The 22871-nt window shown below is 43.1% G+C and overlaps 2 protein-coding genes across 4 annotated transcripts in view; one reads left to right on the top strand and one right to left on the bottom strand.

Annotated features, from left to right (window-relative positions):
• Positions 1-5753: 5753 nt before the first annotated feature.
• On the bottom strand, positions 5754-10561 carry LOC137336088 (probable G-protein coupled receptor 139). Its single transcript, XM_068001578.1, has 4 exons — positions 10420-10561; positions 8951-9071; positions 7624-7746; positions 5754-5929 (listed from the first exon to the last, which is right to left on the bottom strand). Exons 1-3 carry the CDS (start codon positions 10487-10489, stop codon positions 7665-7667), a joined length of 273 nt encoding a protein of 90 aa, XP_067857679.1. The 5' UTR covers positions 10490-10561; the 3' UTR covers positions 5754-5929; positions 7624-7664.
• Positions 10562-15845: 5284 nt separating this feature from the next.
• Positions 15846-22871, top strand: part of LOC137336087 (uncharacterized) — a 47379-nt gene continuing 40353 nt past the window's right edge. For all 3 annotated transcript variants that reach the window (XM_068001577.1, XM_068001576.1, XM_068001575.1), the window contains exon 1: positions 15846-16024. In XM_068001577.1, coding sequence (XP_067857678.1) covers positions 15910-16024 — 115 coding nt within the window. In that variant the 5' untranslated portion in view covers positions 15846-15909. The remainder of the gene's footprint in view (positions 16025-22871) is intronic.

Below are 22871 nucleotides of genomic sequence, written 5' to 3'. Positions count from 1 at the left end.
GATTTCCCACCAGTAAATGCCCGAGCAGACGCGCGAGGTGCTTATCTGGTTGATAAAGCGGAAGAGAGGCGGGCAGTCGGAGAGAACCTCAACCACCACGGACCCCCCATATCCTGTCGATGGGGTTTTTGACCCACGAGGATCTCCTCCGATCTGCTCCATGTACCGGGTGTCCCAGGATCAGTAGTGTTGGGCTGAAGTGGAGCCAAGAATGTAGGAGCAGTCCCTTAAAATAACAGAATTGGGGCTGAAAACCTCTCACACTTCAGATATCTGTGATACACGGGTTCCTCCTGGCCGTAGAACTGACCGACGGGACGGTATCAATGAACTGACTCGAAACAGAAAATGGTCCAAGCAGCGCTCTCTACCCCAGTTCCTCACTGGGGTAGGGGAGGGTCCCAGGATACAGAACCGGCATAAGCAGATAGGAGGCGCATGTTCTGCAGCACTCGGTCGCATTTGGGTCTGATAGGCAATATACGAGCAGCAGAAGAGGGAGATATTTGGGCTGTGGGGGCACTTTTTGTGAGATTGCAGGGTCAAAGTGCCTGTGCAGGGTCATAAGAACATAAGAACATAAGAAATAGGAGCAGGAGTAGGCCAATCGGCCCCTCGAGCCTGCTCCGCCATTCAAGAAGATCATGGCTGATCTGGTCCTAACCTCAAATCTAAAATCATGTCCAATTTCCTGCCCGCTCCCCGTAACCCCTAATTCCCTTTACTTCTAGGAAACTTTCTATTTCTGTTTCAAATTTATTTAATGATGTCGCTTCCACAGCTTCCTGGGGCAGCAAATTCCGCAGACCTACTACCCTCTGAGTGAAGAAGTTTCTCCTCATCTCAGTTTCGAAAGAGCAGCCTTATTCTAAGATTATGCCCCCTCGTTCTAGTTTCACCCATCCTTGGGAACATCCTTACCGCATCCACCCGATCAAGCCCCTTCACAATCTTATATGTTTCAATAAGATCGCCTCTCATTCTTCTGAACTCCAATGAGTAGAGTCCCAATCTACTCAACCTCTCCTCATATGTCCGTCAGGGTGGGGAATCGTGGGTAAAGGAAGATGTTAGGCATTTGAGGTGAACTTTGTGGTGGAACTCTCTCCCCTTTGAGTCACGAGGCCAAGTGTTCAAGCCCCATTCCAAGGACCGAACACACAATCCTGGCTGGAACTCCAGTGGCGCGCTCTTCGGGGTGTCGTTTCTTCGGATGCAAAGTTGTACCGAGCCCAGTGGCACTGTTGCAAGAAGAGTAAGTCAGTTGTCGTTAGCAATGCTGGCATGTGATGCGGTAGCCAAGGGGTAAACCTTCTCAACCGAAAAGCTCGGGTTTGACCCCTTTATGGAACAACTTTACGAGCGCAAATCTTAAATGAAATGATTTTCCCGAAGCAACTTAAGAGCGCGTGTCCTTGTCTCTTGACGTTTCAGTTGCAATATCAAAATTCCCGTACAAACTTAGAATATATAACAATTCTGCAGGCCGTTTTCCCCGGGGTAGCAATTCCTTCATTTTGTGGTTTTGAAACAAGACAGAGGCACAAATCTATTCAGAACTGTTTAGAAGAATGAGAGGTGATCTCATTGAAACGTATAAAATTCTTAGAGAGCTTAACAGGGTTAATGCTGAGAGGCTGCTTCCCTCTGGCTGAAGAGTCCAGAACCAGGGGTCATAGTCTCAGGATAGGAGATCGGCTATTTAGGACCGAAATTAGGAGGAATTTCTTCACTCAGTGGGTTGTGAATCTTTGGAATTCTTTACTCCAGAGGACTATGGATGCTGAGTCGTTGAGTATATTCAAGACTGAGATCGATAGATTTTTGGACACTATGCGAATGAAGGGATATGGGGATCGGGCAGGAGAGTGGACTTGAGGTTTAAGATCAGCCATAAACTTATTGAATGGCGGAGCAGGCTCGAGGGGCCGTATGGTCTACTCCTGCTCCTTTTCCTTGTGTTCTTATGCTCTTATGACATTCTGACTCGCAAATGTGCTGGTATTAGAGAGATAGAGACAGTGTGTGTCTTAAGTTCACTCGGAGACCACGTGTCTCTTGATCCTCAACCTATAGTCTCATCTCCTGCATCGGCGTCACGGAAAGAGGGGTCAAAGGACCCAGACTTTGCAACAGACAAACGAGACTGAAACAGATGGATACAGAGGCAGGCAGAGATAGTGGCAGACACAATGACAGAGGCAGAGTACGTTAAAATCAGCGATTGATTTACCTAAATAGTGATAATTTGCAAACCCTTGGCATTGCCAGTTCATTGACATCACTCCATCCTTTTATATATCTCCGTCAATTGACATTCTCCATCCGTTGCTGTTTCTGAAACTGGTGTTTGCAATCCCTGATTTTCCTAATCCATATATCTGTCCCAGTTAATTGATTTTCCCAATCCATTGATATATCCCAGTCCACTGATTTGCCCAAACCATTGATATATCCCAGTCCACTGAGTTTCCCAAACCATTGATATATCCCAGTCCATTGAGTTTCCAAATCTTTTAATATTAACTGACCATTAGCTTTCCCAAACTACTGCCATGTCCTAATCCACTGACTCTCCCAATGCATTGAACTTTCCAAAGGACTTTGATAAGATATCTCGTAGTAGACTCGTGACTCACGTCATGTGGAGTCACAGGGCAAGTAATAGCATGGATAGCAAACTGGCTACAAAACAGAAAGCAGAGTAGGGGTTAAAGGTCGTTACTCAAACTGGCGGAAGATGGAAAATGATGTTCCACAAGGATCCGTACTTGGACCACTGTTGTTCACCATTTACACAAATTATTTGGGCTCGACAATCAGAAGTACAATATCAAAAGTTGTGGCTGACACCAAATTGTAGGATAATTAATACTAAGGAAGACTGCCATAAAATACAAGAAGACGTTAACAAACTTGCAGAATGGTAATGAAAATGGACAATGAATTTCAACATAAATAAGTGCGAGTTGTTGTATTTTGGTAGGAGGAATAAGGAGGACACCTACTCCTAAATAGAAATGACGATAAACTTGTATAGAACATTGGTTAGACCATACTTAGAATACTGCGCAGAGTTCTGATCTCCATGTTACAAAAATGATGTAGAGACACTGGATAAGGTGCTAAAAATATTTAGGTGGATGCTACCAGAAATGAGAGGATATAACTATCAGGAAAGACTGAACAGGCTGAGGCGCTTTACACTGGAAAAGAGAAGGCTGAGGGGTGACCTAATAGAGGTCTTTAAAATCATGAAGGGGTTCGATCGGGTAATCAAAAAGTAAATCTTTCCGATTAGTGGGCATCCAAAACTAGGGGCCATAAATATAAGATAGTCACTAATAAATACAACATGGAATTCAGGAGGAACTTCTTCAGAAGTCTGAATATGGAACGTTCCACCACATGGCGTAGTTCAGGCGAATAGCATAGATACATTTGAGGAGAAGCTGGAAAGTAAGGTCAATTCAGATATTAACATTGAAGAATGATGGACAGCTGGTGTGAGACATCTGGAGAATCATGTCCAGAGTCACGAAGGGTGCATGGAAGCAGCGCAGTAGCCAATCAGGGAAGCCGAAGTTTTATGAAACAAAGAGCGCGGGTTCAACTCCTCGTAGTCCCTCTGTTAGCCTTGAATATTTAAGGCGATGATCACACTTCACCCCCTCTGAGGCCAATGTATCCTTTCTGAGTGCAATGCCCAAAACCGAATGAAGTACTCCTGATGGGGTCTGACCCAGGCTTTGTATAACTGAAGCATAACTGCTTCCCATTGTATTCCAGACCGCTTGAGATAAAGGCCAACTTTCCATTAGCTTATCTGAATGGGCCACAAGCAAGTTACTCAACAAACATTAAATCGAATGGGATCCTGCAGCATTGCATTTATTTTTAGTGACTTGTAGTGAAGTAGAGTGGGTTAGTGAGTGAGATTTCCATGTTGAGATTTCACCAACAGGACAAGTCTGTTTTTTATGATATACAGGTCTAAGCTAGTGACTGAAAGTTTCTGAATTAAAATGTTATCCAAAACACTGAAACTATTGAATTGTAGCTGGCCTTAGCACCAGCAGTTTAATTCCCCTTTTCGTGTTAACAATCCTCTAACCAACATACAGAGACCCCAGGAACAGCCAGGACCTGAGTGTGTGCGAGACAGGACGGTTACTCCACCAGAAAATGTACAAAATGACAAGCTGTTTCATCTTATCTTGAACAGTGGAACCAGGGGACACGGTCTGGGCTTGAAGGGGTTAAATTAAAAACTAATCTGCAGAAATACTATTTCAGTGAACGAGTGATCGGTCTATGGAACAGGCTCCTTTCCCAATCAGTGTAATTAAAATTAGAGGATATGGGAATTTAGATAGGCACAGTAACTGCTTAATTAGAAATCGAGGACGGAGTAAATTAGGAGAACATGAGCTGCTTAATTAGAAATAAAATAAAGGTGAATTCAGGCGGTTCGGGTAACGTTAAATATGAATGGAAAAGGGGGAATTTAGGGGAACACTAACTGATTAATTAGAAATAACATTCATGGGAATTTAGAGGAATAGAATAACTGTTAAATTAGTAATGGACAGCAAGGGAATTTAGGGGACTACAGTGACCATTTAATTAGATGTGGAGATGCCGGTGATGGACTGGGGTGGACAAATGTAAGGAATCTTACAACACCAGGTTATAGTCCAACAATTGACGAAGGGGATAATCTCCGAAAGCTTGTGATTTTAAAATAAAATTGTTGAACCAGAACCTGGTGTTGTAAGATTCCTTACATTTAATTAGAAATAGAGGACTGTGGAATTTCAGTGATTAGCAACTGTTCAATTAGAATTGGAGGAAAGAGGAATTTAGGGGAAGACAGTAATTGTTCAATTAGAAACAGAGCAAAGTGGAATATAAGGGGAAATGAGTAACTGTTCAATTAAAGTTTGAGAACTGGGAAAATTAGGTGAATATTTAATTAACGATTGAGAATACAGCAACTCTTCCATTAGCAATGGGGGCCAGCGGAACACAACCACCACTTAGATAGAAATAGGCGACACGGGAAAACTGAAGCTTTTGAATTAGATATAAAGGATACAAGAATGTCGGTGATACACAGTCTCTGTTCAATTAGAAATAGGGGAACTCAAGGGAAAAGAAGTTTCTAAGTAAACAACAGTTCGTGATTCAATGCCATAAGGTTGTGATTCCCCGTTCCCCGCCCCGGCGAATCGCAGCCATGTGGGATTGAATTTGACACTGTAATGCAATGGTTTACTTGATCATGACTTTGCTTTCTATTTAACCTGTTGATTTTGGATGATGTGGTTGATTACACATCGGTCTCTCCCGATTGTAGCTGGGTGCAGATACATCGCTGACCGATTAAATTAAAACATCTGCCTGCTGCTGGACTCGTGCCGTCAATACAGTTGGTCGTCTGAATGAAGTTAAATGGGAATGTGCGTATTATACGGAACTGCCCATAACCCACCACCATTTCCCCAGAAGATCGATGCCAACCGGATAGGCACAGCCTGTGATCCACGGAGACCTGCACCCATTTGGAGTTTGATTTTTTAGAGAACGTCATGATTAAGTGGAACGTTAAAGACGGGCAAAGGGGCCACTTAATCACAATTAATACATGAAGGCCATTCACAATTAAAGTACGAAGGGTATTGTTAGCGAAAGGTTTTCAATAAGGTTCTTGAACATTGAAGTGAGTTGTCATAAGTTTATTAAGCAGTCAATACATACAATAGTACTTAAACATAAACTGAAAAGGTTGTACTTACAACCACACCTGATGATGGTCAGTTGGGTAATGAACCGTTTAACAGTTCTGAGCTCAGTATCTTAGCACTTTACGAATCAGAATACTTATTTCAAATAGACAGTTTTTATTCATTTTTCTCACTCTCTGTACCTGGAAATAAACACAATTATAGATCACATAATTATATGGAAGTTAAAATAAAACTCCACATAAGGAGAATGGAATTGAATTATCCTTTATCAATAAGGATAAGTTTCTTTACAAACCGAGCTCTTTTTCTTTTGGGCTAAGACGGTTAATTCCCTTGCTTCGTTATTTCATCGAAAGTTTCACCCTTGATCCATACACTTGCAATTCTACCTCGAACAATAAGTCCATTCTTGTTTCTGTATCACTCGTACCAATTAAATTGGTTATATAAGCTCAAATGTTTTCTTTTGAAGAACTACCTGTTTTCCCACACTGTTGACAAATCATTAAAGTTCTCTGAAATTTATGAATCAGCATATAATGGTCCGTCTTTAATTAAGTTTCTTATTACTTCATCCTGTAATTGATCATTGCTGAAAGGTCAGCCCTGACCCAACAGCCCAGTGGGACTTCAAATTGACGTATACTTCCCTGTTTAATAGGCAAAGGCTAAATGTTATCATTACTACAATGTAAGGAGAAACCAATACAGTATCACATTGGCACTCTTCAGGACAGTATGATTTACCATTTCCTTACAGTGCCCCTTTTGTTGGCGTTTGAATATTTAAGGCCAGCACTGAACAATATCTCATCAGCATTATATATCTGTCTCGGTCTATTCTATTGCACAGATCTCTACACATTGGATTTACATACTGTCCAGTGCCACATTAACCATTTCATGTAGTGGTGTTGTCAGCGTGACTGACTTTGACTTGGGCCGATTGTTCAGCGCAGCTTCATCACAGAATTATATAGAATATACAGCACAGAAACAGGCCATTCGACCCAAATGGCACATGCCGCTCTTTATGCTTCGCAAGACACTCCTTCCACCCTCTTCATCTACCACTATCAGCATTACTTTCTATTCTTTCTCCCTGACGTGTTTATCCAGCACCCCCTTAAATGCATCCATGCATATCGCATGCTGGTTGCTTCAAGGGCAAAACGTCACTTCTGCAAACACAGCGATATCCCAAGATCATGCAGCACGAGACATTCGATACAAGCCATTCCTGCCCTTTCTGGATCTCTCTCAAATGATCGTGAGCTCGGGAGGTGTTTGATTAGAGTCTCCCCCTGCACGGTCCCGATGTTTCGGGTAGTGGCCAAGCATCAAATACATTCTTCCCATTGCTCAGTATAAGCAAGGACTCAACCATCCAGAATAGAAAGATATCAATTAACTATCTTAACTGCACTTTCCTGACTTTCACTAGATTGTGTACTGATACCAGATTGATATCTTTTAGTTAGTCGTGTCTGGGTGATTTAAGATAAGAAGGGACGGGACAGGATAGATAGAAGCAGACTGCTTCCTTTATTTGATGGATCAAGAAATAACGGCCATAGATTATAGAATAAATGTAAGAAGTTTAGAACGGAGAGTAGGAGAAACATCTTTACATGGAGTGTTGTGAACATATAGAGGCAGAAATCATGTCAATATTCAAGATGAAACTGTACAGATGTGTGAATAAAAATAGTTTCAAGGGATTTTGAGACTGCTCGGGTTAAGTGATTGGAACTATTGTTTCTAGTGGAGGGAAAACGCCGACAACGACTGGTTGGGCCGAATGGTCTGTTATAACATACCGACATTTTGATGATCACTTGATATTTTAATAAATATTTGATAACAGGGATACCTAACATCACATCGACGGTCAAGTTCCTACGGTCTCCATCATTAGTCACTTATCAGGAGACAGAGCCTCGTTCTATTAGGCCAGGAGACAATGGGGAGCGGTGTCTGATGGGGAGACCAGCGCCTGCAACATTCACACCAAGAATACAGAATAATTACAAATAGCCATGATTGTAACACACTTCATTGTTTCTACACTAAAGAAAACGTTATCCATTAATTCAACTAGCGCGTCTCATTCCAGTAACTACGGTATAAAACAGTTAACGCTGAAGCCACATGTTCTCCTCCACTGCTGAAACTCAATCATGACTGTTGGCTTTGAATTTTGAGCGGGAAGTGCGCTGTTTTAGCAGGAAACGATTCTGTTCAGCTGGGAAAGCAGCAGACATCAACCACGGGGCACGCAATGGAAGAAATATTTTCTGATCCCTGTTCATTTCCCATAATAACAATCCATTTTCGTCGTAACAGAAAGACGGCCATTTTTTAATGGAACACGGACTGTAATTGAGCTCTGGTTAGGACAGGAAGCTTTGGTTTGATTTTTCATTTCTTTAACCAAAATCAGAATAAATATCCAAGGAGATTTCACCACCTTCTTCAGCTCGTTCCTGAATTTCGTTTGGGTAACTGCATAAATACATGTGTTTGTACAGGAACTCAAATACATAAGCATATTTCCAATTTCATAGGCGATAAATGCAGGAGCTGTATAATTGGGTCGGTAATACACGGTCAGACTGCTAGCTAAAGAATTCACGGCAGCTGTCAGCCACAAGATTATAAAACAGCCCGATACAGTGAACAGTAAAATAATAGATTTCCTTCGGTTTGCTATCTCTGGATCGCTCTGATTCTCACGGCTGTGACGACAGAGGTCACTGCGGGCTCTGCTGGCCATTAAAATGCGTCTGACTGTCAAACAATTAAACAGTAATGTTAAAGCAAAAGGAATCCATGTAATTAAAATACTTTCTAACCATGTGTACAGTATACCTGCAGGCGATGAAAAAAAGGCCAATCTGGGGCGGGAACCCCACTGAACATTGTTAATTATTTGTTTATGTTCAAATGCAAACCAATAGGGGATGTTTTCCAAATAGATCAGCACAGAAACCGCAATTATAACCGCGGCCGCAGTTCTCAATGTGCAATATCTTGTTTTAAACTTCTGACAACATATCGATACAAATCGGTCAAATGTGAACGAGACTGTAAACCACACCGACATATCCAGGTTGGTACAATTAATGTACATTTTGAACTTACAAACGGCAGTGTAGGACAAGAATGAAAGTGGAAAGAGTTTACTGAAAATTTCATACTCTATTACATTGAAGATGATGACAAGCAGATCTGCTGTTGCCATGGCCACCATATAGATAGAGATACATTTGGAAAGGCCGCATTTTCCTCTGAAGAGAATCACAATTGTCACGAGGTTCGCTGTAAGAAAGAGGGACAAGAGGTAATTAACCGGGATACTCAGATAAAGCTCACAGCATATTGTGGGGAAATGTTCCATTATTTTCCGACTTAGGGTTCTTATTTAATATAGGCAAGCGATGACGACGCTTCATTTAAAAGAAACAAAACATTAAACACTCAAAACAGAGGGACTGAAAATCCGCCGTCCTTCCTGCTTACTTCAGTCAGACAGGTCAATGCAGCGGGGGTAGGGTCGCTCGGAATCAGTCTTGGGAATGGTAACGGAGAGCGACCCCATGACTACCGACACCCCAGGTACTTATGAGTCAACGGGGGATTTTGACTTTGGGCGATAATGCGAAACAGGCGACATCGGACCATCCGTCCGTCATACATCTGTCCCGAATTTCATTTCCATCTCTATCGCCACTAACTCTAGATTGAGGTTCCACTCACACTATAACTGTGCGGTCCAGGCTCAGCTGGAGCACCTCGCAGGGACGGTACAGGTGCAGATAAAAGCGCCTAAAAGGGAAACATTGAATGGTTCTATAAACCGATTTCCTTACATACGTCCAAACATATATTTCAATGCAGTGTTGAGCGCTAAAACCATCCGGCCATGAGGTTTGTCCCCATGTGATGCACCGACTAAATTTTATACTTTACTGCTGCGGCCCCATGTGACAATTGATCGAAATTTACATTTCGTTCCTTCAGTTTCTTTGGCGAGCGGGGTCTCGGGAGCTGCATCAGATGTCAGCAGTACTAAATATAATTTCTGGAAAGATATGAATTCAAATAAAATATTCAGCTGAGACAGAAGCTTCAATTTAGGTGGAAACTCTGGGCTTTTTCGATTTATAATCGCCCCGAGGGAGCTGCTCGGTAAGAAAGAGGCTATTGGTGGAACCGCGAAAGTTATTTGCAGCTGAGGGGAGGGGAGCACTTCGCTGAACAGCAATTGATTCTCAAATTATCGTTCAAAGCCTTCTGTTGGGTGGAGGTGGCTGCAGACCGAGGAATTATCAACTGAAAGTAGACAGCGAACATCGGTACAATTAAAAGGATTACCAGGGACACTGGGCAATACATCCTTTAGTGATCTATGTACTATTAATTGGGTTGGGGAATTAGTCTCGCCCTCCCTCAGTATAGGGAGGAAAATTGATCGCCCGGTGCCCACGATCTACCGATCAGAGCAGCGCCTCACCGACGGCTCAGACTGCGAGGATTCCCGCTGATATTAACCAAATTATTCCGGTGGATAAGTGACTCGGTAATGAGAATATTCTCGGAATCTGTTACATAATCATTAACAATGAGATCGTGAACAGCTATTAAATAACAGGATTAACTGACTTACCAGGAAAACCAAAGGATGCGAGGACAGGGTAATAAATGTCCTTTATCCGGAGAATTGTTGGCCGTTCCATTTTTTCGAAGAATGTGTGAATTCTGTCCGGCCTCAGGGTTCCGACTGGAGAACATCTGAGATCCGTAAATACTCCCCCTTTATAGAACAATGGGCGCCCCGGTGAGAAAATAATTGGCGTTAGTTACAGTCGCTTAACAAACAATGAGATATTTTTCGCTTGAGTGCGCCCGGGACGTCAATGGGGAAATTCTACAGCTCAGTCGATGAAACTCCGTCCATTAACATCAATGAACGGAAAGTAATCCCCGAGTGAATGTGCTCTGTGCACGCCCCGTGAATTGTGAAGGGAACATCCCTCCTGGACACCGCGTTATGTTATTGATGGCTCATATTAATTCAGTAAAATCGTCACTCATCGATTCCACAATTGAAATGTGTTTTGTATCGTGATGATCACTGATGATGACTCGGCTCGAACATTAGGTGACCTTACTACAACATTGCAATTGGCAATTATAATCAAACATTACAGGTGGCGACCCTACACTATCATTATTGGTGGTGACCCTACTCTAACATTATTGGTGGTGACCCTACTCTAACATTATTGGTGGTGACTCGACTCTAACATTATTGGTGGTGACCTTACTCTAACATTATTGGTGGTGACCTTACTCTAACATTATTGGTGGTGACCTTACTCTAACATTATTGGTGGTGACCCTACTCTAATATTATTGGTGGTGACTCTACTCTAACATTATTGGTGGTGACCCTACTCTAACATTATTGGTGGTGACTCTACTCTAATATTACTGGTGGTGACCTTACTCTAACATTATTGGTGGTGACCCTACTCTAACATTATTGGTGGTGACCTTACTCTAACATTATTGGTGGTGACCTTACTCTAACATTATTGGTGGTGACCCTACTCTAATATTATTGGTGGTGACTCTACTCTAACATTATTGGTGGTGACCCTACTCTAACATTATTGGTGGTGACCTTACTCTAACATTATTGGTGGTGACCTTACTCTAACATTATTGGTGGTGACCCTACTCTAATATTATTGGTGGTGACTCTACTCTAACATTATTGGTGGTGACTCTACTCTAACATTATTGGTGGTGACTCTACTCTAATATTACTGGTGGTGACCCTACTCTAACATTATTGGTGGTGACCCTGCTCTAACATTATTGGTGGTGACTCTACTCTAATATTACTGGTGGTGATCCTACTCTAACATTATTGGTGGTGACCCTGCTCTAACATTATTGGTGGTGACTCTACTCTAATATTACTGGTGGTGACCTTACTCTAACATTATTGGTGGTGACCCTACTCTAATATTATTGGTGGTGACTCTACTCTAACATTACTGGTGGTGACCCTACTCTAACATTACTGGTGATGACAAAACTCTGACATTACTGGTAGTGACTCCGATCTAACATTACGGGTGATGATCCTAATCGAACATTACAGGTGGTGACCCTACTCTAACATTAATGATGGTGACCCTGCTCGAACCTTAATGGTGGTGACTCTACTGTTTCGTTACAGGAGGTGAATCTACTCTAACATTACTGGTGGTGACCCTACTCTAACATTACTGGCGGTGAAACTTATCGAACATTACTGGTGGTGAAACTGATCTAATCTTCCGTGTGTCGACTCTACATTATTGGTGGTGAATCCACGCTAACATTACTCGTGGTGCTCCTATTATAACATTAATGGTGCTGACCCTACACTAATATTACTGGTGTTGACCGTACTCTAACATTATTGGTGGTGATCCTACTCTATCATTACTGGCGCTGACCCTACTCTAATATTACTGGTGTTGACCCTACTCTAACATTATTGGTGGTGACCCTACTCTAACATTACTGGTGGTGACCCTACTCTAACATTACTGCCGTTGACCCTACTCTCATATTACTGGTGTTGACCGTGCTCTAACATTATTGGTGGTGACCCTACTCTAACATTACTGGCGTTGACCCTACTCTAATATTACTGGTGTTGACCGTGCTCTAACATTATTGGTGGTGACCCTACTCTAATATTACTGGCGTTGACCCTACTCTAATATTACTGGCGTTGACCCTACTCTAATATTACTGGCGTTGACCCTACTCTAATATTACTGGTGTTGACCGTACTCTAATATTACTGGTGTTGACCCTACTCTAATATTACTGGTGTTGACCGTACTCTAATATTACTGGCGTTGACCCTACTCTAATATTACTGGTGTTGACCCTACTCTAATATTACTGGTGTTGACCGTACTCTAACATCACTGGTGGTGACCCTGTTCTAACATTACCGGTGGTGATCCGACTCTGACATTACTGGTGGTTACCCTACTCTAACATTGCTTTTGGTGATACTACTCTAAAATCACTGGTGGTGAACCTAATCTAATATTACTGCTGGTGACAATATTCTAACATTAGTGGTGGTGATCTACTCTAAAATTACTTGTGCAGATTCCACACTGACATTACTGGTGGTGATCCTACTCCAACATTAATGGTGGTGATCCCACTCTAACATGACTGGCGGTGACCCTACTCTAACATTACTTGTGGTAACCTTACTCTAACATTTCTGGTGATGACCCGACTCCAACATTATTGGTGGTGATCCTAGTCTAAAATTTCTCACGGTGAACCTAATCTAACATTACTGATGGTGACCGCGATGATAGGAGTAAATACAGTGTCAGTCCTGGCTCAGTGTAGCCCTTTCACACTGTGATGATAGGAGTAAATACAGTGTCAGTCCTGGCTCAGTGTCGCCCTTTCACACCGTGATGATTGGAGTAAATGCAGTGTCAGTCCTGGCTCAGTGTCGCCCTTTCACACTGTGATGATAGGAGTAAATACAGTGTCAGCCCTGGCTCAGTGTAACCCTTTCACACTGTGATGATAGGAGTAAATACAGTGTCAGGCTTGGCTCAGTGTAACCCTTTCACACCGTGCTGATAGCAGTACATACAGTGTCAGCCCTGGCTCAGTGTAGCCCTTTCACACCGTGATGATAGGAGTAAGTACAGTGTCAGCCCTGGCTCAGTGTAGCCCTTTCACACCGTGATGATTGGAGTAAATGCAGTGTCAGGCTTGGCTCAGTGTAGCCCTTTCGCCTCTAACTCAGAAAGTTGTGGATTTAAGTCCCACTCCAGAGACTTGAGCACAGAATCTAGGCTGTTGGAGGTGCCGTATCTTGGAAAGCTCTTAAACCGACGTTAAGACGTCTGACCTCCCGGAAGGATCTAAAAGATCCCATAGCACTATGTGGAAGAAGGCAAAGGGTGTTCTCACCTACATCCCGGCCAATATTTATCCCTCAACGAACATCATTAAAACAGATTATCCGGTCATTATCACATTGCAGTTTGTGGGAGTTTACTGTGTGCAAATTGGTAGCCACGTTTCCCACATTATAACAGTGACCACACTTCAAAAGTACTTAAATGGCTGTAAAACGCTTTGGACGTCTGGAGGTCGTAAACGGCGCTATAATGGAAGTTTTTTTAGATAAGCATAAAATACAGAACTGCTGTAGAAATGTGCAGGACGGTCACCCCTTACAGTGAGCATTTAATGAATGGTGATGTGAATGAGGAGACCTGGTACACTGAGCACTGTGGAGGAGCAACCAAACAAACAGAGGACTGATCTACATCACCCAATCAATATGATGTTTCAGGCTCTCATACTGCAGCTGTGAAGTGCTCCAGTCAGGACTGACCCTGGGTACTGAACTTACTTCTGGTCACGCTTGTACAAGGGTAGAGTCCACCGTTGATAGCGGGGTCGAAAGGAACCACTAGACCGAGGTCCAGTGCAAGAGATCTCGTCCACCAGGGAAGTGAAGGGAAATGTCACATTTGTTCAACCGTGAGAGGCGGCGCAAGAACATATAAGAACAGGAAAATTCTGACAGGAAAAGTCCAGCTGGTTCATCAAGCCTGCTCCACATTCATGTTATCAGGAGCATCGCGACTAAACACTTTCTACCTCTCCGCAGCTTTGTCATTTCCTGGGACAGCTAAATACCAGAAAAAATATAGGGCCACTAAGGGGAAAACGCTGCAAAATTCCTCCCATACCCCCTCAAGCAATGGAAAACAGTCCAATAGATGACATGGACCAAGCGTACATCAACTCTTCATCTACTTACCTTCTAAATGATGCAATCTCTGTCCAGGTCAAGAACCAGTCCAGCTCCCTATTGAAGGCGTGCAGAGAATCAACACACACCGCACAAGCTGGCAACACATTCCACAGGCTCACTACCCTCCGGGAAAAGTAGAGCTCCCTAACATGTAGCCTATTCCTACTTAAGCATAATTTCAATCCAAGTCCCCTGATCCACCCCCATCTGTCAAACTGAAATAATCTCTCAACAGACACACTCTTCATTGTTTTATATACCTCATTAAGGTGGCCTCTAAGAGCGTGGAACCTGTGGACCTAGGCAAGGCACTGCGGGGGGGGGGGGGGGGGGGGGCGGCGGGGGGGAGTAAACAAGGTTGATCGGAAGTAGGATAAAGGGTAAAGAGGAGTAAAGGGCCAGATTTAGACCAGGAGGCAATTCATACTTGGTTGACTGAAACTTCAAGTTCTATTTTGGTCGGGGGTAGGGGGAGACTGTTCAATCATTGAAGGAACAGTTACAGACGGTGATGGAATTGTGGATCCAAGTGAATTTATGCGCTCGATGGACCGAATGTCCTGCCTCATCTTTACTTACCTGAGTGAACTCGGGCATCACCAGAGCTCGGAGCACACAAGGAAGAGTTGGAACATTAAACAGAGGATCACTAGTTATTGCACTGAACATAGCATTAAGTGGCAAACAAGGGACTTGATTAAAACTAGTAAATGAATAAACCAGCACATCTAAGGATTATCCATAATTTTGATTGTAGTTTGATCATAACTAGTTACTGTTTTAGACAGAGGACTGAGCTACATTAAGGGATTAGTAAGATATTTGTTATAGTTAGTGAGACTGGGAAATTAAGGGTTAATCCTGGAATTTATTTTAGCTATTTCATCAGACACCGAGAAATTAACAAAGCCTTCAAATGTACCTAATTACCGAATTCTACATGACAGTAAGGGGTTAATAAATGTTTGGTTACAACAAGTATTAAACAGAACATTGAGAGCTCAGCCACAGCTTTCGTTTTACCAAATTCAATTAAACAGAAAACCAACGCTGTTGACCCCAGTCAGCTGCTGGATTGGAGCGCGGGGGTTAATGATCCTGTTGGACAGATGCCCTGAGCGATTAAACAGATGATGTGATCAGGCTCGCACACATGCTCTGTCACTCACACATGGACTTAAAGCTCCTCCTGCTTCACCAAACGTGTCAGTATTTTGGTCTGGTCAGCTCTGAGCTTGCCCTTCTCAGGTCAGGCTGATTGAATATGTGGTGCCCCCAGCAATGTCCGGAAGCCTGAAGGTGCGATCCTCTACGAATCCCTTGGAAAGTCTGAGCCTCTCCATTAATGAGAAGATCCTCAGGGAATGTCACTTGCTCTACACGGACTCGAAGCACGGTAAGCGTTTTAGGGATGGTAAAGAGCTGTATTTTCTACACATGTTTACAGCACACAGCCCAGTCCCTCCCCGCGTATGTGAAAGGCAGCAACTGACAAGTTTATTTCGGTGCTTCTGAGTCATTTGACTCTCGGGTTTCACTCAGCCTGAGTTGGCACCGATTTCACTTTGTGATGTTACTTTCAGCGTGACTTTGTCAGATCTATCTCTCAGAGATCTGTTTGGGTGAAACATTTTTCTTTCAAACATATTTAAAATATCTATAATGCTTTAGTTTTATATATATTTATATCTATAGATGTGTGTGTATATATATATACATCAAGTTTTAAATATATCCATAATATATATTGGAAACGCAAGCTCAGTGGTTTACTCCAGCTTTAAGGATTATTTTTGCTTACAATGCGCTGGCTCCTATGGTAAAGGTACTGCAGGGCAGTAGAAAGAGGAAGGATCGGAGTGAAATTTATATTGCGAGGGAATGGGAGTGAGATTTACAAGGTGAGGGAATTGGAGTGAGATTTGCAGAGTGAGGAAATGGGGGTGTGATTGACAGAGTGAGAGAATGGGAGTGAGATTTGCAGAGTGAGATTTTCAGAGTGAGAGGATGGGAGGGAGATTTACATTGTGAAGGAATGGGAGTGAGATTTGCAGAGTGAGATTTTCAGAGTGAGAGAAAGGGAATGCGATTTACAGTGTGACTGAATGGGAGCGAGATTTGCAGAGTGAGATTTACAGAGTGAGAGAAAGGGAATGCGATTTACAGTGTGACTGAATGGGAGCGAGATTTACAGAGTGAGATTTACAGAGTGATGGAATGGGATTGAGATTTACAGAGTGAGAGAATGGGAGTGCGATTTACAGTGTGAGTGAATGGGAGTGAGATTTGCAGAGTGAGAGAATGGGAGTGAGATTGACAGAGTGAGGGAATGGGAGTGCGATTTAGACTAAGCAGGAATAGAAGTGAGATTTGCAGACCGTGAGAATGGGAGTGAGGTTTGCAGAGCAAGAGAATGGGTATGGGATTTGCATAGTGAGATTTGAAAAATGAGGGAGTGGGAGTGAGATTTGCAGAGTGAGAAAATAGGAGTGAGATTTACAGAGTGAGAGAATGGGAATGAGATTTACAGTGTGCAGGAATGGGAATGAAATTTGCAGAGTGAGATAATAAGAGTGAGATTTACATAATGCGGGAATAGGAGCGAGATTTAAACAGAGTGCAGGAATGGGAGAGCGATTTACAGAGTGCGGGAATGGGAGTGAGATTTACAGAGTGAGGAAATGGGAGTGAGAATAGAGAGAGAGAGAATGGGAGTGAGATTTAAATTGTGCCGGAATGGGAGTGTGATTTACAGTGCGCAGGATTGGGAGTGACATTTGCAGAATGAGATAATTGGAGTGAAATTAGCATTGTGCGGGAATGGGAGTGAGATTTACAGTGTGAGATAATGGGAGTGACGTTTACAGAGGGCGGGAATGGGAGCGTAATTTACAGAATGTGGGGATGGGAGTGAGATTCACAGAGTGAGATAATGGGAGGGAGATTTACAGTGTGTGGGAATGGGAGTGTGATTTGCAGACTGATATAATGGGTGTCAGATTGATAGATTGCGGGAATGGGAGTGAGATTTACAGAGTTCAGGAATTGGAGCGAGATTTACAGATTGCAAGAATGCCAGTGAGATGTGCAGATTCAGATAATGGGAGCGAGATTGAAAGCTTGCAGGAATGGGAATAACATTAGAAAATTGAGATAATGAGAGCGACATTTACAGAATGTGGGAATGGGAGTGAGGTTTGCAGTGTGCAGGAATGGGAGTGAGATTTACAGTGTGCAGGAATGGGTGTGAGATTTACAGAGTGCGGGAATGGGCGTGAGATTTACAGAGTGAGATAATGGAAGTGAGGTTTACAGAGTGAGGGAATGGGAGTGAGATTTACAGAGTGTAGGAATGGGAGTGAAATTTGCATTGTGGAGGAATTCGACTGAGATTTAAAGAGTGAGAGGATGGGAGTAAGATTTTCCGAATAATATATGTAGAGTGTGGGAATGGGAGAGCGATTTAAAGTGTGGGGAATGGGAATGCGATTTACAGTGTGAGATATTGGGAGTGAGATTTACAGAGTGCGGGAATGGGTGTGAGATTGATAGAGAGCGGCAATAGGAGTGAGGTTTGCAGAGTGCGGGAATGGGAGTGAGTTTACAGAGTGCGGGAATGGGAGTGAGATTTATAGAGAGCGGGAATGGGAGTGAGATTTACAGGCTGCGAGAATGGGAGTGAGATTTACAGAGTGAGGAGATGGGAGTGAGATTTACAGAGTGAGGGAATGGGAATGTGATTTACAGAATGATGGAATGGGTGTGAGATTGACAGAGTGAGGGAAAGGGAGTGAGACTTGGAATGTGCAGGAATAGGAGTGAGATTTACAGACCGTCAGAATTGGAGTGAGGTTTGCATAGTGAGATTTGCACAGTGAGGGAATGGGAGTGGGATTTTCACAGTGAGAGAATAGGAGTGAGATTTAGAGAGTGAGAGAAGGGGAGTGAGATTTACAGTGTGCAGGAATGGGATTGAGATTTACAGAGTGAGGGAATGTGAGTGAGATTTACAGAGTCAGGGAATGGGAGTGAGATTTGCAGAGTGAGGGAATGGGAGCGAGTTTTACAGAGTGCAGGAATGGGAGTGAGATTTACAGAGTGCTGAAATGTGAGTGAGATTTACAGTGTGTGGGAATGGGAGTGTGATTTGCAGACTGATATAATGGGTGTGAGATTGATAGATTGCGGGAATGGGAGTGAGATTTACAGAGTTCAGGAATTGGAGTGAGATTTACAGATTGCAAGAATGTCAGTGAGATGTGCAGATTCAGATAATGGGAGCGAGATTGAAAGCTTGCAGGAATGGGAATAACATTTAAAAATTGAGATAATGAGAGCGACATTTACAGAATGTGGGAATGGGAGTGAGGTTTGCAGTGTGCAGGAATGGGAGTGAGATTTACAGTGTGCAGGAATGGGAGTGAGATTTACAGAGTGCGGGAATGGGCGTGAGATTTACAGAGTTGCATAATGGAAGTGAGATTTACAGAGTCAGGGAATGGGAGTGAGATTTACAGAATGTAGGAATGGGAGTGAGATTTGCATTGTGGAGGAATTAGAATGAGATTTAAAGAGTGAGAGAATGGGAGTGAGATTTGCCGAATAAGATATGTAGAGTGTGGGAATGGGAGAGCGATTTAATGTGTGGGAATGGGAATGCGATTTACAATGTGAGATATTGGGAGTGAGGTGTACAGAATGCAGGAAAGGGAATGAAATTTACAGAGTGAGATAATGGGAGTGAGATTTATAGAGTGCGGGAATAGGAGTGAGATTTACAGATTGCAGGAATGGGTGTGAAGTTGATAGAGAGCGGCAATAGGAGTGAGATTTACAGAGTGCGGGAATGGGAGTGAGTTTACAGAGTGCGGGAATGGGAGTGAGATTTATAGAGAGCAGGAATGGGAGTGAGATTTACAGGCTGCGAGAATGGGAGTGAGATTTACAGAGTGAGGGGATGGGATTGAGATTTACAGAGTGAGGGAATGGGAATGTGATTTACAGAATGATGGAATGGGTGTGAGATTGACAGAGTGAGGGAAAGGGAGTGAGATTTGGAATGTGCAGGAATTGGAGTGAGATTGACAGACCGTCAGAATGGGAGTGAGGTTTGCATAGTGAGATTTGCAAAGTTAGGGAATGGGAGTGGGATTTTCACAGTGAGAGAATAGGAGTGAGATTTACAGAGTGAGAGAAGGGGAGTGAGATTTACAGTGTGTAGGAATGGGATTGAGATTTACAGAGTGAGGGAATGTGAGTGAGATTTACAGAGTCAGGGAATGGGAGTGAGATTTGCAGAGTGAGGGAATGGGAGCGAGTTTTACAGAGTGCAGTAATGGGAGTGAGATTTACAGACTGCGGGAATGGGAGTGAGATTTACAGAGTGAGGGAATGGGATTGAGATTTCCAGAACGAGGGTGTGTGAGTGAGTTTTGGAGAGTAAGAGAATAGTTGTGAGATTTGCATAGTGTGATTTGCAGAGTGAGGGAATGTGAGTGAGATTTACAGAGTGAGCGAATGTGAGTGAAATTTACAGAGTGAGAGAATGTGAGTGTGATTTACAGAGTGCGGGAATGGCAGCGAGGTTTACAGAGTGCAGGAATGGTACTGAGATTTACAGAGTGAGCGAATGTGAGTGTGATTTACAGAGTGTGAAATGGGAGTGTAATTTACAGAGTGAGGGGATAGGAGTGAGATTTGCAGAGTGAGATTAGGTGAATGAGATTTACAGTGTGCGGGAATTGGAATGTGATTTGCAGACTGAGAGAATTGGGAGTGAGATATACAGAGTGGGAGAATGGAAATGAGATTTGCAGAGTGAGAGAATGGGTGTGAGAATTGCGGAGTGAGATTTGAAGATTGATGGAATGGGAGTGACATTGACAGAGTGAGGGAATGGGAGTGAGATTCACAGTGTGCAGGAATAGGAGTGAGATTCAGAGAGTCGGAGAATGGAAATGAGATTTGCAGAGTGAGGGAATGGGAGTGAGATTTACAGAGTGCGGGAATGTGAGTGAGATTTACAGACTGCGGGAATGGGAGTGAGATTCGCAGTGAGGGAATGGGTTTGAGATTTCCAGAACGAGGCAGGGTGAGTGAGTTTGGAGAGAAAGAAAATGGGTGTGAGATTTGCATCGTGTGATTTGCAGAGTGAAGGAATGGGAGTGAGAATTGCAGAGTGAGAGACTACCAGTTAGATTTAAAAAGTGTGGGAATGGGCCTGAGACTTACTGTGTGCAGGAATGGGAATGACATTTAAAGAGTGAAACGATGTGAGTGAGATTTATAGTGTGTGTTAACGGGAGTGAGACTTGCAGAGTGAGAGAATGGGAAGGGAAATGGACAGAGTGAGGGAATGTGAGTGAGATTTACAGTCTGCAGGAATAGGATTGAGATTTACAGACTGTGAGAATGGGGTTGAGGTTTACAATGTAAGAGAATGGTTGTGAGATTTCCATGGTGAGATTTTCATATTGCGGGAATGGGAGTGAGATTTGCAGAGTGAGAGAATTGGAGTGAGATTTCCAGAGTGAGAGAATGGGAGAGTGATTTACAGTGCACAGAAATGGGAATGACATTTTCAGAGTGAGATAATGGGAGTGAGATTTACAGAGTGCGGGAATGGAAGTGAGATTTACAGACTGCAGAATGGGAGTGAGATTTCCAGAGGGAGGGGATGGGAGTGAGATTAACACACTGTGAGAAAGGGATTGAGGCTTGCAGATTAAGAGAATGGTTGTTAGATTTCCATAGTGAGATTTGCAGAGTGAGGGAAAGGGAGTGAGATTTGCAGAGTGAGAGAATAGGAATGAGAATTACAAATTCAAGGAATGGGAGTGAGCTTAGCAGAGTGAGGGAATGGGAGCGAGTTTTACAGAGTGCAGGAATGAGAGTGTGATTGACAGACTGCGGGAATGGTAGTGAGATTTAGAGTGTGCGGGAATCCGAATGAGATTGACGGACTGTGAGAATGGGAGTGAGTTTTGCAGAGTAATAGAATGGGTGATAGATTTGCATGGTGAGATTTGCAGAGTGAGGGAATGGGAGTAAGAATTGCAAAGTGAGAGAATAGGAGTGAGATTTACAGAGTGAGGGAATGGGAGTGAGATTTACAGTGTGCAGGAATGGGAATGACATTTACAGAGTGAGATAATGGGAGTGAGATTTACAGAGTGCAGGAATGGGAGTGAGATTTACAGAGCGTGGGAAAGTGAGTGAGATTTACCGACTGCGGCAATGGGAGTGTGATTTACAGAGTGAGGGAATGGGAGTGAGATTTCCAGAATGAGGGAATGTTAGTGAGGTTTGCAGAGGAAGAGCATGGGTGTGAGATTTGCACAGTGAGATTTACAGAGTTCAGGAATGGGAGTGAGATTTACAGATTGCTTTTCGCCGACTGTGAGTTGCAGAGTGAGGAAATGGGAGTGAGATTTCCAGAGTGTGTGAATGGAAGTTAGATTTACAGTGTGCAGGAATGTGAGTGATATTTACAATGTGCAGGAATGTGAGTGAGATTGACAGTGTGGACGAATAGAAGTTGGATTTAAAGAGTGAGAACACGGGTGTGAGATTTGCAGAGTGAGATTTGCAGACTGAGGGAATTGGCGTGAGAATTGCAGAGTGAGATAATGGGAGTGAGATTTACAGAGTGAGAGAATGGGAGTGAGATTTACATTGTGCTGGAATAGGAGTGAGAATTGCAGAGTGAGATAATGGGAGTGAGATTTACAGTGTGCCGGAATGGGATTGAGATTTACAGGGTGAGGGAAGGGGAGTGAGATTTACAGAGCGAGAGAATAGGAGTGAGATTTGAATTGTGCCGGATTTAAAGTGCGCAGGAATGAGAGTGACATTTGCAGAGTAAGAAAATTGGAGTGGAATTAGCATTGTGCAGGAATGGGAGTGAGATTTACAGTGTGTGATAATGGGAGTGAGGTTTGCAGAGTGCGGGAATGGGAGTGAGAATTGCAGATTGCGGAAATGGGAGCGTATTTTACAGAATGTGGGGATGGGAGTGAGATTTACAGAGTGAGATAATAATGAGGGAGATTTACAGTGTGTGGGAATGGGAGTGTGATTTCCAGACTGAGAGAATGGGTTTGAGATTGTTAGATTGCGGGAATGGGAGTGAGATTTATAAAGTTCAGGAATGGGAGCGAGATTTACAGATTGCAAAAATGTCAGTGAGATGTGCAGCTTCAGATAATGGGAGTGAGATTGAAAGCTTGTAGGAATGGGAATGA

The sequence above is a fragment of the Heptranchias perlo genome, chromosome 20 (assembly GCF_035084215.1).
Source record: "Heptranchias perlo isolate sHepPer1 chromosome 20, sHepPer1.hap1, whole genome shotgun sequence".
In the NCBI taxonomy this organism is placed as follows: Eukaryota; Metazoa; Chordata; class Chondrichthyes; order Hexanchiformes; family Hexanchidae; genus Heptranchias; species Heptranchias perlo.
The sequence above is the reverse complement of the archived record's forward strand: the minus strand, read 5'-3'. Positions and strand labels throughout refer to the sequence as shown.